The sequence below is a fragment of the Drosophila subpulchrella genome, chromosome 3R, assembly GCF_014743375.2.
Source record: "Drosophila subpulchrella strain 33 F10 #4 breed RU33 chromosome 3R, RU_Dsub_v1.1 Primary Assembly, whole genome shotgun sequence".
Lineage (NCBI taxonomy): Eukaryota > Metazoa > Arthropoda > Insecta > Diptera > Drosophilidae > Drosophila > Drosophila subpulchrella.
Genome location: NC_050609.1, coordinates 14,698,374 through 14,710,006, shown reverse-complemented (window position 1 = coordinate 14,710,006; position 11,633 = coordinate 14,698,374). Strand labels below are relative to the sequence as shown.

The 11,633-nt window shown below is 45.3% G+C and overlaps 4 protein-coding genes across 5 annotated transcripts; 3 read left to right on the top strand and 1 right to left on the bottom strand.

Moving 5' to 3' along the window:
• Nucleotides 1–76: 76 nt before the first annotated feature.
• LOC119545689 (39S ribosomal protein L47, mitochondrial) lies at nucleotides 77–1,184 on the top strand. Its single transcript, XM_037851431.1, has 4 exons — nucleotides 77–236; nucleotides 315–597; nucleotides 649–926; nucleotides 983–1,184. Exons 1-4 carry the CDS (start codon nucleotides 133–135, stop codon nucleotides 1,131–1,133), a joined length of 816 nt encoding a protein of 271 aa, XP_037707359.1. The 5' UTR covers nucleotides 77–132; the 3' UTR covers nucleotides 1,134–1,184.
• LOC119545688 (DNA ligase 1) lies at nucleotides 1,176–2,753 on the bottom strand. The gene is made up of 2 exons (XM_037851430.1): nucleotides 2,643–2,753; nucleotides 1,176–2,585 (listed from the first exon to the last, which is right to left on the bottom strand). The coding sequence occupies exons 1-2, from the start codon at nucleotides 2,667–2,669 to the stop codon at nucleotides 1,191–1,193; spliced, it is 1,422 nt and encodes a 473-aa protein (XP_037707358.1). The 5' UTR covers nucleotides 2,670–2,753; the 3' UTR covers nucleotides 1,176–1,190.
• Nucleotides 2,754–2,972: 219 nt separating this feature from the next.
• LOC119563081 (ras-like protein 1) lies at nucleotides 2,973–5,250 on the top strand. The gene is made up of 4 exons (XM_037876308.1): nucleotides 2,973–3,238; nucleotides 3,563–3,883; nucleotides 3,999–4,255; nucleotides 4,316–5,250. Exons 2-4 carry the CDS (start codon nucleotides 3,745–3,747, stop codon nucleotides 4,487–4,489), a joined length of 570 nt encoding a protein of 189 aa, XP_037732236.1. The 5' UTR covers nucleotides 2,973–3,238; nucleotides 3,563–3,744; the 3' UTR covers nucleotides 4,490–5,250.
• A 752-nt stretch (nucleotides 5,251–6,002) lies between these two features.
• LOC119546599 (mitoferrin) lies at nucleotides 6,003–11,632 on the top strand. 2 transcript variants are annotated; one of them, XM_037853040.1, is made up of 7 exons: nucleotides 6,003–6,103; nucleotides 6,194–6,856; nucleotides 8,774–8,862; nucleotides 8,928–9,052; nucleotides 9,114–9,349; nucleotides 9,416–9,577; nucleotides 9,972–11,632. In XM_037853040.1, the coding sequence occupies exons 2-7, from the start codon at nucleotides 6,740–6,742 to the stop codon at nucleotides 10,383–10,385; spliced, it is 1,143 nt and encodes a 380-aa protein (XP_037708968.1). In that variant the 5' UTR covers nucleotides 6,003–6,103; nucleotides 6,194–6,739; the 3' UTR covers nucleotides 10,386–11,632. The 2 variants fall into 2 exon arrangements, with proteins under 2 accessions (XP_037708968.1, XP_037708958.1); XM_037853030.1 differs by having other exon boundaries at nucleotides 6,085–6,856.
• Nucleotide 11,633: the final 1 nt, after the last annotated feature.

Sequence of the window (11,633 nt, the reverse complement as noted above, 5' to 3'; positions counted from 1 at the left end):
GATTATTGGCACTTGGAGGGTGTGTCAGCCCTGGTAGGGAGGGAAACTCTGCTAATAGATTAGTGGATACCCAAACCAGCGATAACAACAATCGATTGTGGTTCCAGCTCTAACAGCTGTTCGGTGGGAAAAATGTCTTCGGCGTTAATAAAATGTTTTAATTTGGCTAAAACTGTGGGAAATGCGACGGTCAAGAGCTTTCTGGCCGCTCCCAAGCAGCCTTGGCAGGCCTGCAGGTGGGTTCGCTCAGACAAAACCGACTTTCATACAGGATAACTAACAGAAACGCGTCTTTGTTTTTATGTAATATGTAGTGCGGCTGCCCTGCAAACGCCGCATGCTCCAATGGCCATGCAGATGCACACCTCCCCCGTCCGCCGGGATCTGATGGAGTTTTTCGACGACAAGAAGAACTGGAGCGAAAATGAGGTGAAGGTGGGCCGCGCGTGGCGCACGGAGGAGCTGCGCATCAAGTCCAACAAGGAGCTGCACCAGCTGTGGTACGTGCTTCTCAAGGAGCGCAACATGCTTATGACCATGGAGCACGAGTGCAACGACAAAATGGAAGTCTTCCCCAGTCCAGAGCGCATCGATAAGGTAGGCTGTCACACGATCTCCGAGAGCTTTATGTATAACTCTTGTTTGCAGGTGAAAATCTCCATGGAGAACCTAGAGACGGTGGTGAGGGAGCGCAACAAGGCCTATCACTTGCTGGAGACCGGTGAAACCGGTGAGCGGCCGCAGAAGGCCGTAAAGAATGCATTCGGCCTGCAGGTCAACTACAGAAGCTGCGAACACGTCCTGCCGCCCTTCATGAACCTGAAATGGATCAAATCCCGCAACATTGGCTTTGGCGGTCGGGCTGTAAACAGATTCCTTCTAAAGTACCGCGAGAAATTGTACAATGCCAAGCGCAAGGCTAAGAAGTGGGTTGCTTTTAGTCTAAGTCAGTTATTTCAGCTAAAATCTTGTTCTCTTGCAGCCGCTCCCGCAACGAAGTCATGATGATCCTGCGCCGCAATCCCAACTTTGACCTGGATGCGCTGCGTCGACAGTTCCCCGACGTCAACGTGGACAAGCTGCGCAACGAGGACAAGATTCGTGGTCACTATGTGCCCAAAGTTGGTGTCTGATCTGAAGAGGATTGCAGTTATTTAGTGATTAAAACAACAAAATACCATCAACATTTTTTATTCGTCGTCAAACTTAATCTTGGTGCCCTGGAAGGCGGCGATTTTGGGCTTAAACTTCTGCTTGGCCACCCAAGAAGGGTGCATGCCATCGGTGGATAAAGGAGGAGCAGTGGAACTCGAATGATTGATACTGGGAGCCGTAATTTCTGCCGCCTGGCCATCATCGCCGAATGTTATCTTCTTGCCCTTGAAACCACCGATGATTGGTTTCTGCTGCTGCTTGGCCAGCCAGGAAGGATGACGGTCGTCGGTTGGCTTTTTCGCTTTGAACTCTTGCTGTCGTTCCGGTCTTTCCCGGTATGTATTCGTCCGTCGATCCTCGTTGCGGAACTTTTTGACTGGCGGCGGTCTCTGTTCCTCTTCAGCTTCGCTGTCATTGTCGCCGGAAAGAACCACAGCGGTGGACAAGTAGGGCTGCCCTGATTCCGTGATGAAAAAGGGATCAACTACATGTGTGGGACGATTGCTGTCAGGTTTGGGCTCATCTTCATCTTCTTCAATGCTAGGCTGCCTTTCTGGTCGAGGTTTAGGCTTCTGTTCCCTGGCTGGCTTTCTGTCCACAGGTTTTGGCTTAGGTTCTTTCGGTTTGACTTCTTTTTGTGGTTGCTTCTCTAGGGGCTTTGTACTATGTTCCTTGATTTTCTTAACAATTTCCTTTTTAGGAACTGGCTTAGGGATCTCTGGTTTGGGCTTCTCATCCTTTGTGACAACAGGTTTATCTTTCTTTAGGATCCTTTCTTTTTTGGCAATTTTCTTGTCCTTCTTTTCTTTGTTAGGAACTGCAGGCTTTTCTGTTTTGGCTGGCGTCTCGGAGATATCTTGCTTTTCATCCTGGTTGACTTGAACAGCAGAAGTTGTATCCTCCGTTGCTGTCGTTGATGGAACTTCTGAACCCGCCACTTTGTTCTGCTCCAACCACTCCAATCTGTTCTTGGTTAGAGCCTTCTGCTCCTTCAGCTCCTTGCGTTTCCTTTTCCGCTCCTCAGTGCGTTCGATTTTGGCCCGTCGCTTGCTTGTCTCCAGGATCTCCTCCCGCCACTTGGCCTCCTTGTCGGTGCTCAGCTCGAGGGCCTTCACGAACGTGTCCACCAGTCCGTGCATCAGTTTGTTTAGCCGCAGCATGGCGATGCCCAGTTCATCCGGAGTGGAGCGCTCGCTGGCTAGCACCGCATTGGGATTGGTGCCCTCTTGAAGGAGACATTCACGCACTATATCCAAACATTTCAGGGCCTTCAGCTGGGCCAGGCATTCGCTATATTTGCGCAGACGGATCTTCTCCTTGTCGCTGTCCGGCTTTTTGGCCAGCACATCTTTTGTCTTTCGCAGCTTCTGGACGAGCTTGGCGATGGTCTGGGCGCGTGCCTTTTGGATCTCTTTCTTGTTGGTTATCACCTATGCGAGTTCTCATTGATAAATAAGCACTAATTTTAATAAAAAATAATTATTTACCAAGTTGTTGAATTTCAGTCTGTCCATGCTGTTTTCGTAACAGTGGTGGGCGAACTAAAAGGCACAGGTTTGCGTCCGGGCTAAGAACTGTTTATCAAGGAGATGACAACCTGGTTTATAATCAAGAGCTCAAAATATTTATTTTTATTAAATAATTCATAATCAAGATTTTTTCTGCCTTTAGGGAAAGTATTCATAATAACCACCCACATTTTTTAGACAGAATTCGAAAACAAGGACTTGAATAGCTCTTCTGTCCAATAGTCCCAGACCATCGATAGTGCCGGCCAAAGACCACCCATCGATATCGATAGTGGCATCGGCATCGATGTTTCTGCACCTCACCTCTAACGTACAGCCTAGATTTCATCTACATTTTATATACGAATTTATTGTTTTCCTGTGCTGTTAATTGCAATTACACGGAATTGCACGGAAATCAAAGGTCGCACAATCGAGGAGTACCGCCCGACGCACCGTTAGCCGCGAACGTGACGTGAAACGCGCCCCAGCAACTGCGCCGAGCGCCAGAGCGAGAGAGGGAGAGAGGAGCGGAAAACAAGGAGGAGCTAGCTGAAAAGGCAGCAACAAAGAAGGTCCGCAGGCAAAAGGAAAACTAAAGAACTAACGAGAAACGCGAAAAACAACGCCGCCTAGTTGATAAGAACGCCTTGGCTGTGAGAGTTTGATCTAAATTTGCATTAAGGGCCTGCAGCGCCCAAGTTTAATTTTCAGTTTGAGTCATTGATCTCTTCGCTTTTTTTTTTTTTTGCCCGTCTGGCTGTGTGCATGCAGTGCGTGTGTGCGAGTGAGCTAGTAAGCGCCAGTCGCAGTGACTCAGTGACGTGCATTAATTCCTGCCTAATTATGCCTTTAATTTATTTTAATCAATCTTAATTAATAATTTACTCCACTTGCAGCCCATACCATACACACATTCACCCACACAAGCGCACGGAGAGAGAGACTGCAGCTGCGGGCGCTCGCTAAAGAGAGTAAAGCATCGATCGCGAGAGAGAAACTGTGACTGCAACTGTGACCGCGAGTGCGACTGTGACTGCGACTGCGACAGCGACTACGGGCAATCGAAAACGGATCCCAAATGACGGAATACAAACTGGTCGTCGTCGGTGCCGGAGGCGTGGGCAAATCCGCGCTCACCATCCAGCTAATCCAGAACCATTTCGTGGACGAGTACGATCCCACAATCGAGGACTCCTACCGAAAGCAAGTGGTTATCGGTGAGTACTCCAGAATCAGGGGATTGCAAGCCTCTAGGTCAATAAAAGACCTGCTGATTTGGGTTTCCCCTAAGAAAGTGAAACTGATTATAATGCTCTCCTGTTCCCCTTTCAGATGGAGAGACTTGCCTGCTGGACATCCTGGACACCGCCGGCCAAGAGGAGTACTCGGCCATGCGGGATCAGTATATGCGAACCGGCGAGGGCTTCCTGCTGGTCTTTGCCGTCAACAGTGCGAAGTCCTTCGAGGACATCGGCACCTACCGTGAGCAGATCAAGCGGGTGAAGGACGCCGAGGAGGTGCCCATGGTGCTGGTGGGCAACAAATGTGATCTGGCCTCGTGGAATGTGAACAACGAGCAGGCAAGAGAGGTGAGTTCAGACAGAGGTCTCTTAATGATTCATTAATCCAATCATTATCTCGCTTCCCAGGTGGCCAAACAGTACGGCATTCCATACATTGAGACATCCGCCAAGACGCGCATGGGCGTGGACGATGCATTTTACACACTGGTGCGCGAAATCCGCAAGGACAAGGACAACAAGGGACGAAGGGGTCGGAAAATGAACAAGCCGAATCGCAGATTTAAATGTAAAATGCTCTAAACGGCCTCGCATCGGTTATTAATCACTTTTTATTTCATCAAATGTCGCCTGATTGTCTGTATGTGCGTCGGCGAATCGCCGATCGTCTCGGGATCGATGGTTTGTCCATTCTGGACGGACACAATGCGAGAAACACACACATGTGGGAGCGTGTTGGTCGGTGCAATTGTCAGATAAAAAGAGAGAAATTGTAATTAATTTAAGTAACTAGAGTTTTATGTACGTCGAAATGATTTTGTGAATGTGTGTGTTTTGTGTCGTTTGAAAGGCTGCGAGGCGCCCTTTTAAGAGTATTAACAATAACAAGCAAACAAAAACGAACGAAGCAAATCGAAAATGAAAATGAATATGTACCTCTACATAAAAACTATGAATACTGTTGTAACTGCCTTGGTTCAGCTGCTATATCCGTTTGTTTTCAACCAGCACTAAACTCGATTCTATGTTGTTTGTACTTTACCAGATAGTCCGTGTTTAAACCCGAAACGCGATGTAAACAAATATTGTAAACTTTTCGAGCCCTGTTATCAATTGGTTTTTACCCGTCGCCATATACAATCTAACCGCACACATGCACGAGCAGAATTCCATTAGTATTTGTATTCATTTCACCATTAGGGAAGCAACAAACAAACAACCGATAAGCTCACAGCTCGCACAAACGAGAGAATTCGCAAGCCCCAAACTAGATTTCTGTTGGGCTAAACACATTTCTGTGGTGCTAAGACGATAAAATTAAAATCCGCATGAGTTCTTCAGAATATGCCTTTCTTTCTACTTACCATACTGACAGATCAACCGGAGAGAAAACAAGCAGCCAATTAAATTTACATTATATAGTTTGCTTTAAGCTTTTTATACATACATACATACATTTAATATTTAATTTTTTGTATTAATTTTTGCCATACAAAAAGGAACGAAATAAACGATTGTGTGTACTATTTAGCCAATGTGGATTTAATGAGTGGTTCTTTGGTAATATGACTTACAGAGCAACGTTTTCAAAGCAGTCAATTATTAACCTCCATTTTAGTCCCATTAATATAATTTAACTATTAATATGTTTGGATTCGTTTAAATTTTACGTTGCGCGCGTAATTATACAAAATGGCTTTATTTTTACTCGAATTTTCGAAAGTCTTCGAAAAATGCCGAAAGCCTATCGATAAAAACTGTACAGCTTTCAACTTGTTTCCACTGTTAATATTTTTGAGTAACGCGATAGCTAACGCGTGTGTTTGCACTGCAGCATTTCCAGTTCCTTGATATGTTAGTTTGTTCAAGTTTTAAAACTCAAAAAGAAAGATCTGTTCGGAAACTAACAATAAGCAATTATGAAAAATTAGTTTGGGAATATTATTATTATAACTGAATACTTAAATGTGTCCTTCGGCCAATACCTCTTAACTATTTAGCACAACATTAATTATCTGTTATTATTTAATAACAAAAAACATCGATATAACATAAAAGATGCCCGCCCAAACATCGATGCTTCGAAAATATCGATGACTTCGATTTCGGCATCGATGGTTCTCCGCCTCTAGCACGAGGCTTGTTTATTGGGCAAAATTTAATGATTCCCTGTAATCATAATCATTCAACACTTGCGTGAGTTGCCAAACACCGACCCGACCATACCCAAATTCCGTTTCGGCCACAATAACCTAATCAGCCTCCAACCGACTCGTATATATCCAGAAACCATCCGATCCGCAACAGCAGTAGCAGTTCATCCGAATCAGGGGCCGCGGGCAGATCGAAACGGAAACCTCTTCTTCGCTCCGAAATCGAGTGAATCGGGGAGCGTGTCGTCCATATCGTCGAGTCAATATATGCTAGTCGTGGTGCAGCAATAGCACCAGCAGGGCAGTAGCCGCAGTGTCAATTAGTAGTTTCGCATAACACCACCTCACGCGTACACTCTGCACCACCACCCCCCGAACACCCGACCGAACGCCCGCCCACCCGTGAATCGTCGTGATATCCGTGTTATACAACAAAATTGTTCCGTGCTCAACATACGCCGGCTAAAAGTCGCCCCGTAAATCATTGCCCATCTTCGCCTGGCGTAGCAAACCGATCCCAGCGGAGAAAGCAGTTCTACAACTGAAACCTGACTTGGTAGAACTGGTCCGGACTATCAGGTCATCGTAAGAGGAGCAGCCACTGCAAGGGCACAACCGCAATATTCGCACACCATCGGTAGTATAGCTGCATCACCACCACAGCCGGATCGGATCCATCATGAACATAGACGACTACGAATCGCTGCCCACCACCAGTGTGGGTGTCAATATGACGGCGGGCGCAATTGCGGGCGTACTGGAACATGTGGTCATGTATCCGCTGGACTCCGTGAAGGTGAGAGAGCATTACCGCCGCCTAGTAATCGGAGGACGAGCATAATGAGCAGCACCACCCGACCCTAAGGCCATAAACCTAACCTCACTAACAATCGGAATGTTTTGTGTGTGCCGCCGCTGCTTTGGCATAATCGTGATGTAATTCCTCGGGTCTCGAGTGCAACCAAGAGTTCCGTACCCCATTTCCCATTAAGAGCTCTAGGTGGTATAGCCGCTCGGTGCGCTTATCGGGGCACGTTCCATTGGTTTATGCTGTGCCGATAAGATTAGCCCCCGTCGTTTCTCTGTCTAAATGGATGGACTATCTCTTATCGGTCGAGTTCTGATCGTTTACCTGGAAATTCGGTAGACCCAAGTACATATGGTTGCTACTTAATTACATGCAAATGTGCCATTGCTACCTCGTAATGATGTTCGTCCGATAAATGTGTATATGTACATAGGTTTATATACCCCCTCGCTATAATACCTATTATTGACCGATTCTTGTTTCGTTATATTTCACTCAGCTGGTCGGTGGCTCGAGTATTTATTGATTTTCGTGGCCACATGTGTCAATCGCGCAAATGACAGCCGGCAGGCAGTTGGGTGCCAGTTTAAAGCCTGACCGGTATTCCCGGCGTCATCATTATAATCTATAGTCCCTCCACAGTCCGATTGACGAGCTAATTTCGTGGAGTTACGAAAGCCAGAGCGGAAAACCTTTAATTGACCAGCAATTGAGGCGCTTTTATTCGCGTTGGTTTATAAATAAATACTGTCATTCTGATTTCACACTTTGTGCCCCTTATCAGGGGTACTTATTATCGGGATGAATGAATCAGGTTTGCCCCACATCTCCTCGCAGCCAATCCTATCGAGAATTTATGTAATGGCGGCTTCTATCAGTTTGTCGTAGCACCTTTTTAATTAGGTTTCCTCCACTTGAGAGACTGTTTTTCACCTTGAATTGCCTTGTCGACTTGTTATTGATAGCAGCAGTCAGCCAGCCAGCAGATAGATAAATGCATTTGGGCCGTATTCCAGGAAATCTTATCTTCATCGCAAAGCCAACGTCTCCATGATTTACAATATGGATGCTGCTCTCCGCTTTCAGATATAATTCTATCTGGTTTGCCTGCCCGACAGGCACGCCTTTAAATAAATGCAATTAAGTATATACAGATACGTATGTACAATGTACATCATGTGTAATCGTAGACTACGTAGACAATTGCAAATCTGTAGGCCCCGAGTGACTTGCTTATAAATCAGCGAAAGTTTTACCCCGCAAACAAACAATTATATACTTTTATATTCCATTGATATCGGTTATTAGTCCCTGCTGTTGTTAACCGATTGTAGACCGAGCTACCTATTTGTTGACAAGCCCAGAAAAACTGACAGCTTTAATAGAAGTTTAAATTAGTTTATTTTTTGGGCTGATCTAATGTAGTTTTCAATAATACCTCGCTCTTTTTTCTGCCATATTGCACAACGCTTCACATTTCTTATAGACCGTAACTGCAGTGCAAGATTAAAATTGTTTCGGGAACCACCCAATCAATTCTGAACAACAAATCATGATGAGAGCACGTTCTGAGGTCTTGACAATGTCAACGGAAAAACAGAATATTGGATACCCCCCACAATTGTAATCTTTATTATATATCATGAGTAACCATGACTTGCAGAAGAACAATAAAAAGAGAGTCTACTCACTTCACTTCCCTAGACTTCATTTGAGTTTTTGATAATACGCGAGAGAAACGAGTTAGTAATTCTGACGAATCACTTATACCGGTTAACTACCCAGTATAATCTAGGACAAACAATGGGTAAATTAAATAACAAATACTGCAGAATACCCATTGTTAAATGCACAATGCAAATATTGGCACAATTATATTAAACGTTCTATTATTACCATTTATAGACGCGAATGCAGAGTCTTTCGCCGCCCACACAAAACATGAACATACTTTCAACCTTTCGGAACATGATCACCCGTGAGGGCTTACTAAGGTTAGTAGTAACATATCTATAATACCAAATAACAGATCCATTCTAATATATTTTGTTTCTTACAGGCCCATTCGGGGAGCCAGCGCTGTAGTATTGGGTGCTGGTCCGGCGCATTCGCTGTACTTTGCTGCCTACGAAATGACCAAGGAGCTCACGGCCAAGTTCACATCAGTGAGAAACCTCAACTATGGTAATTTTAAGGATTACATATATCAGCGACAATGGTTCCTAATGTACCGAATCCATTGCAGTGATTTCGGGAGTGGTGGCCACCCTCATACACGACGCCATTTCTAGTCCCACGGATGTGATCAAGCAGCGAATGCAGATGTACAACTCACCCTACACATCGGTGATATCCTGCGTGCGGGATATTTATAAGAAGGAGGGCTTCAAAGCCTTCTACAGAGCCTACGGCACGCAACTGGTCATGAATTTACCATATCAGACAATACATTTTACCACTTATGAGTTTTTCCAGAACACAGTAAGTTTACCTTAACGCGTTTATCCTTTTAAATGCATATATTTATAACATTATTATTTATTTCAGTTGAACATCGATCGCAAATACAATCCCCCAGTGCATATGGCAGCGGGTGCTGCGGCTGGCGCCTGTGCGGCGGCTATCACCACGCCCCTGGATGTGATCAAGACGCTACTGAATACACAGGAGACTGGACTGACGCGCGGCATGATTGAGGCCAGCCGAAAGGTGATTATAGGGAATTGTGAAGCTAAGAGCCCCTTAAGTTTAAAATTTTGTAAGCTTCAAAACAGAAAATTCAGATCGTCCAAAAGTAGAGGTTCATTGTGCAAACTCTCCAAAAATCAATTAAACCAAACATAGCTATTAAGTGTAGTTAGCCAAAACACATGCATTTCAAAACATTACGGAACTATCTCCTTAAATAAGTAAAGCAGTGTAAATGGTCAGAACCTGTTAATTTTAGAGTCTCCTTACTCTCGGCACAGTCTTTTGTAATAGCTTTAGATTATCTTTTAATACTTCTTAATTGCCTGAACCTATAACCCTGAAAGCAGCGTCTTCTTCAAATATATGTATAAAGTTGCTAACTTGATATCTAATGCCCTTTGACCTCTTACAGATCTACCACATGGCTGGTCCATTGGGCTTCTTTAGGGGCATGACCGCCCGTGTGCTCTACTCCATGCCCGCCACGGCCATCTGCTGGTCAACGTACGAGTTCTTTAAGTTCTACCTGTGCGGCCTGGACGCCGACCAGTACAAATCGTCAATTACGGGCCGCTCGGAGCCCCGCAAAGCGGAGTACGTGCTGCCCACGACTGCGGCCGAGGAGCAGGTCGATCAGGATCGGGAGGCGGTTAAGGAGAAGGATACCGCAGCGACCCTGCACCCCGCCCCGCCCTCGGTGAGTGCCTCCGGTGCCATCAAGACGGTGTGCGAGCTGTCGACGCGACCCGCCGGGCCAACAATCAACCTGCACACGCGGCACACGGACGTGAAGAGTCCCTACGAGAGGGGCTTCTCCAGCACGTAGGCGGCGCCAGTGGGCGTGGCCGCGAGCGGGGCCTGCGTTCGAAACGTTTGCAGCAGCAGCGACAGCTAAACCTAAGCGTAGCTATTAGTTGGCGGTGGGGATCGGGGAAGCTGGGGTGCGATTGTGGGGGCCTTTTTGGGCAGGCAGGTGGACGACACGGTGTTCGAAACGCCTGCCGTTCCGCCGACCACCGCCTGGCCACCACCCCACTTTCAGCCCACGCCCAACCGAACCCAGCTGCTTGTATGAATACTCTGCGAGGAGTCGGTGAGAGAGTTTTATCACTCCATAGTCGGAGGTTAAATCGTAGTTGTTGTTCTGCACAAAACTCTCGCTCTCACACACAACACGCAAAACTCCACACACAACAAACACACACCTTACACCTCACACCACCCCACACACCTACACCCACACACACACAAAGACAGTTTTAGGCAAAGTGCGAAATTCTTGTTAAAAGTATATGCTAATGATAATACTGTATCTATGTTATTTCGAAATGAGAAAACCTTCTGTAAAATACTATTACCTATGTATTACAACCTTTGATTTACTACATTTATATATATTTTTTTTAAACAAGTTTCAAAGTATATATATATGCATATATTTATGTTGATCGTTGTAAAGTAATCAAGAGCAAAAATGTAAAGCACACACGCGCGAAGAAGAGAAAATTCAATAATTTGTAATCAAATTACACCTTAAATCTTCAAAACTGAGATGTTACAAAAAATATATAGCGAACCGCAGCTACAGCTCCCAGAGAACTATGTCTCCCCCAGATGGCCGAATCTAGACCCCATACCGATACTAACTAGCCAGCCCCAATCGTAGAGTAGTAGCCTAGCTATGTCGGTTGTCCCCATTCCTGTCACTCGACTGCGATTGCTAATAGCTGTATGTTTTTTCAATCCAGGGTTTTAATCGATCATCACACATTATCTTTCGTCTCAGTGCTAGAGTTTTCACCCCTTGAGTAGCAATCGCAGTCTGGTGTCGGGGATCGGGACAACCGGAATCCCCCAGATAATACAATAATGCATCATATTATTACGTTCACTGTTATTTTTGTTTATATATATGCATAATATATATATATGGATATGCTACACCGGCGATTATTAAACTGTAAGGTGTAGCTCTAAAATTAAAATTTTATTGTTAAAGAATTCAAACGAAAACAAAGCGGAAGCGCAAAACCATTGGCAAGCGAAAAGGCCCATTAAACACGGATGAAAGAAG

Bases quoted from the DNA above. Each gene is read 5' to 3' on its own strand.
- LOC119545689 (XM_037851431.1), top strand. From the start codon at position 133: ATGTCTTCGGCGTTAATAAAATGTTTTAATTTGGCTAAAACTGTGGGA. The intron at 237-314 runs GTGGGTTCGCTC...TGTAATATGTAG, and splicing joins CAGCCTTGGCAGGCCTGCAG to TGCGGCTGCCCTGCAAACGC. The intron at 927-982 runs GTGGGTTGCTTT...GTTCTCTTGCAG, and splicing joins GCCAAGCGCAAGGCTAAGAA to CCGCTCCCGCAACGAAGTCA.
- LOC119545688 (XM_037851430.1), bottom strand. From the start codon at position 2,669: ATGGACAGACTGAAATTCAACAACTTG. The intron at 2,586-2,642 runs GTAAATAATTAT...GAACTCGCATAG, and splicing joins GACTGAAATTCAACAACTTG to GTGATAACCAACAAGAAAGA.
- LOC119563081 (XM_037876308.1), top strand. From the start codon at position 3,745: ATGACGGAATACAAACTGGTCGTCGTCGGTGCCGGAGGCGTGGGCAAA. The intron at 3,884-3,998 runs GTGAGTACTCCA...TTCCCCTTTCAG, and splicing joins CCGAAAGCAAGTGGTTATCG to ATGGAGAGACTTGCCTGCTG. The intron at 4,256-4,315 runs GTGAGTTCAGAC...CTCGCTTCCCAG, and splicing joins ACAACGAGCAGGCAAGAGAG to GTGGCCAAACAGTACGGCAT.
- LOC119546599 (XM_037853040.1), top strand. From the start codon at position 6,740: ATGAACATAGACGACTACGAATCGCTGCCCACCACCAGTGTGGGTGTC. The intron at 9,053-9,113 runs GTAATTTTAAGG...AATCCATTGCAG, and splicing joins AGTGAGAAACCTCAACTATG to TGATTTCGGGAGTGGTGGCC. The intron at 9,578-9,971 runs GTGATTATAGGG...GACCTCTTACAG, and splicing joins TGATTGAGGCCAGCCGAAAG to ATCTACCACATGGCTGGTCC.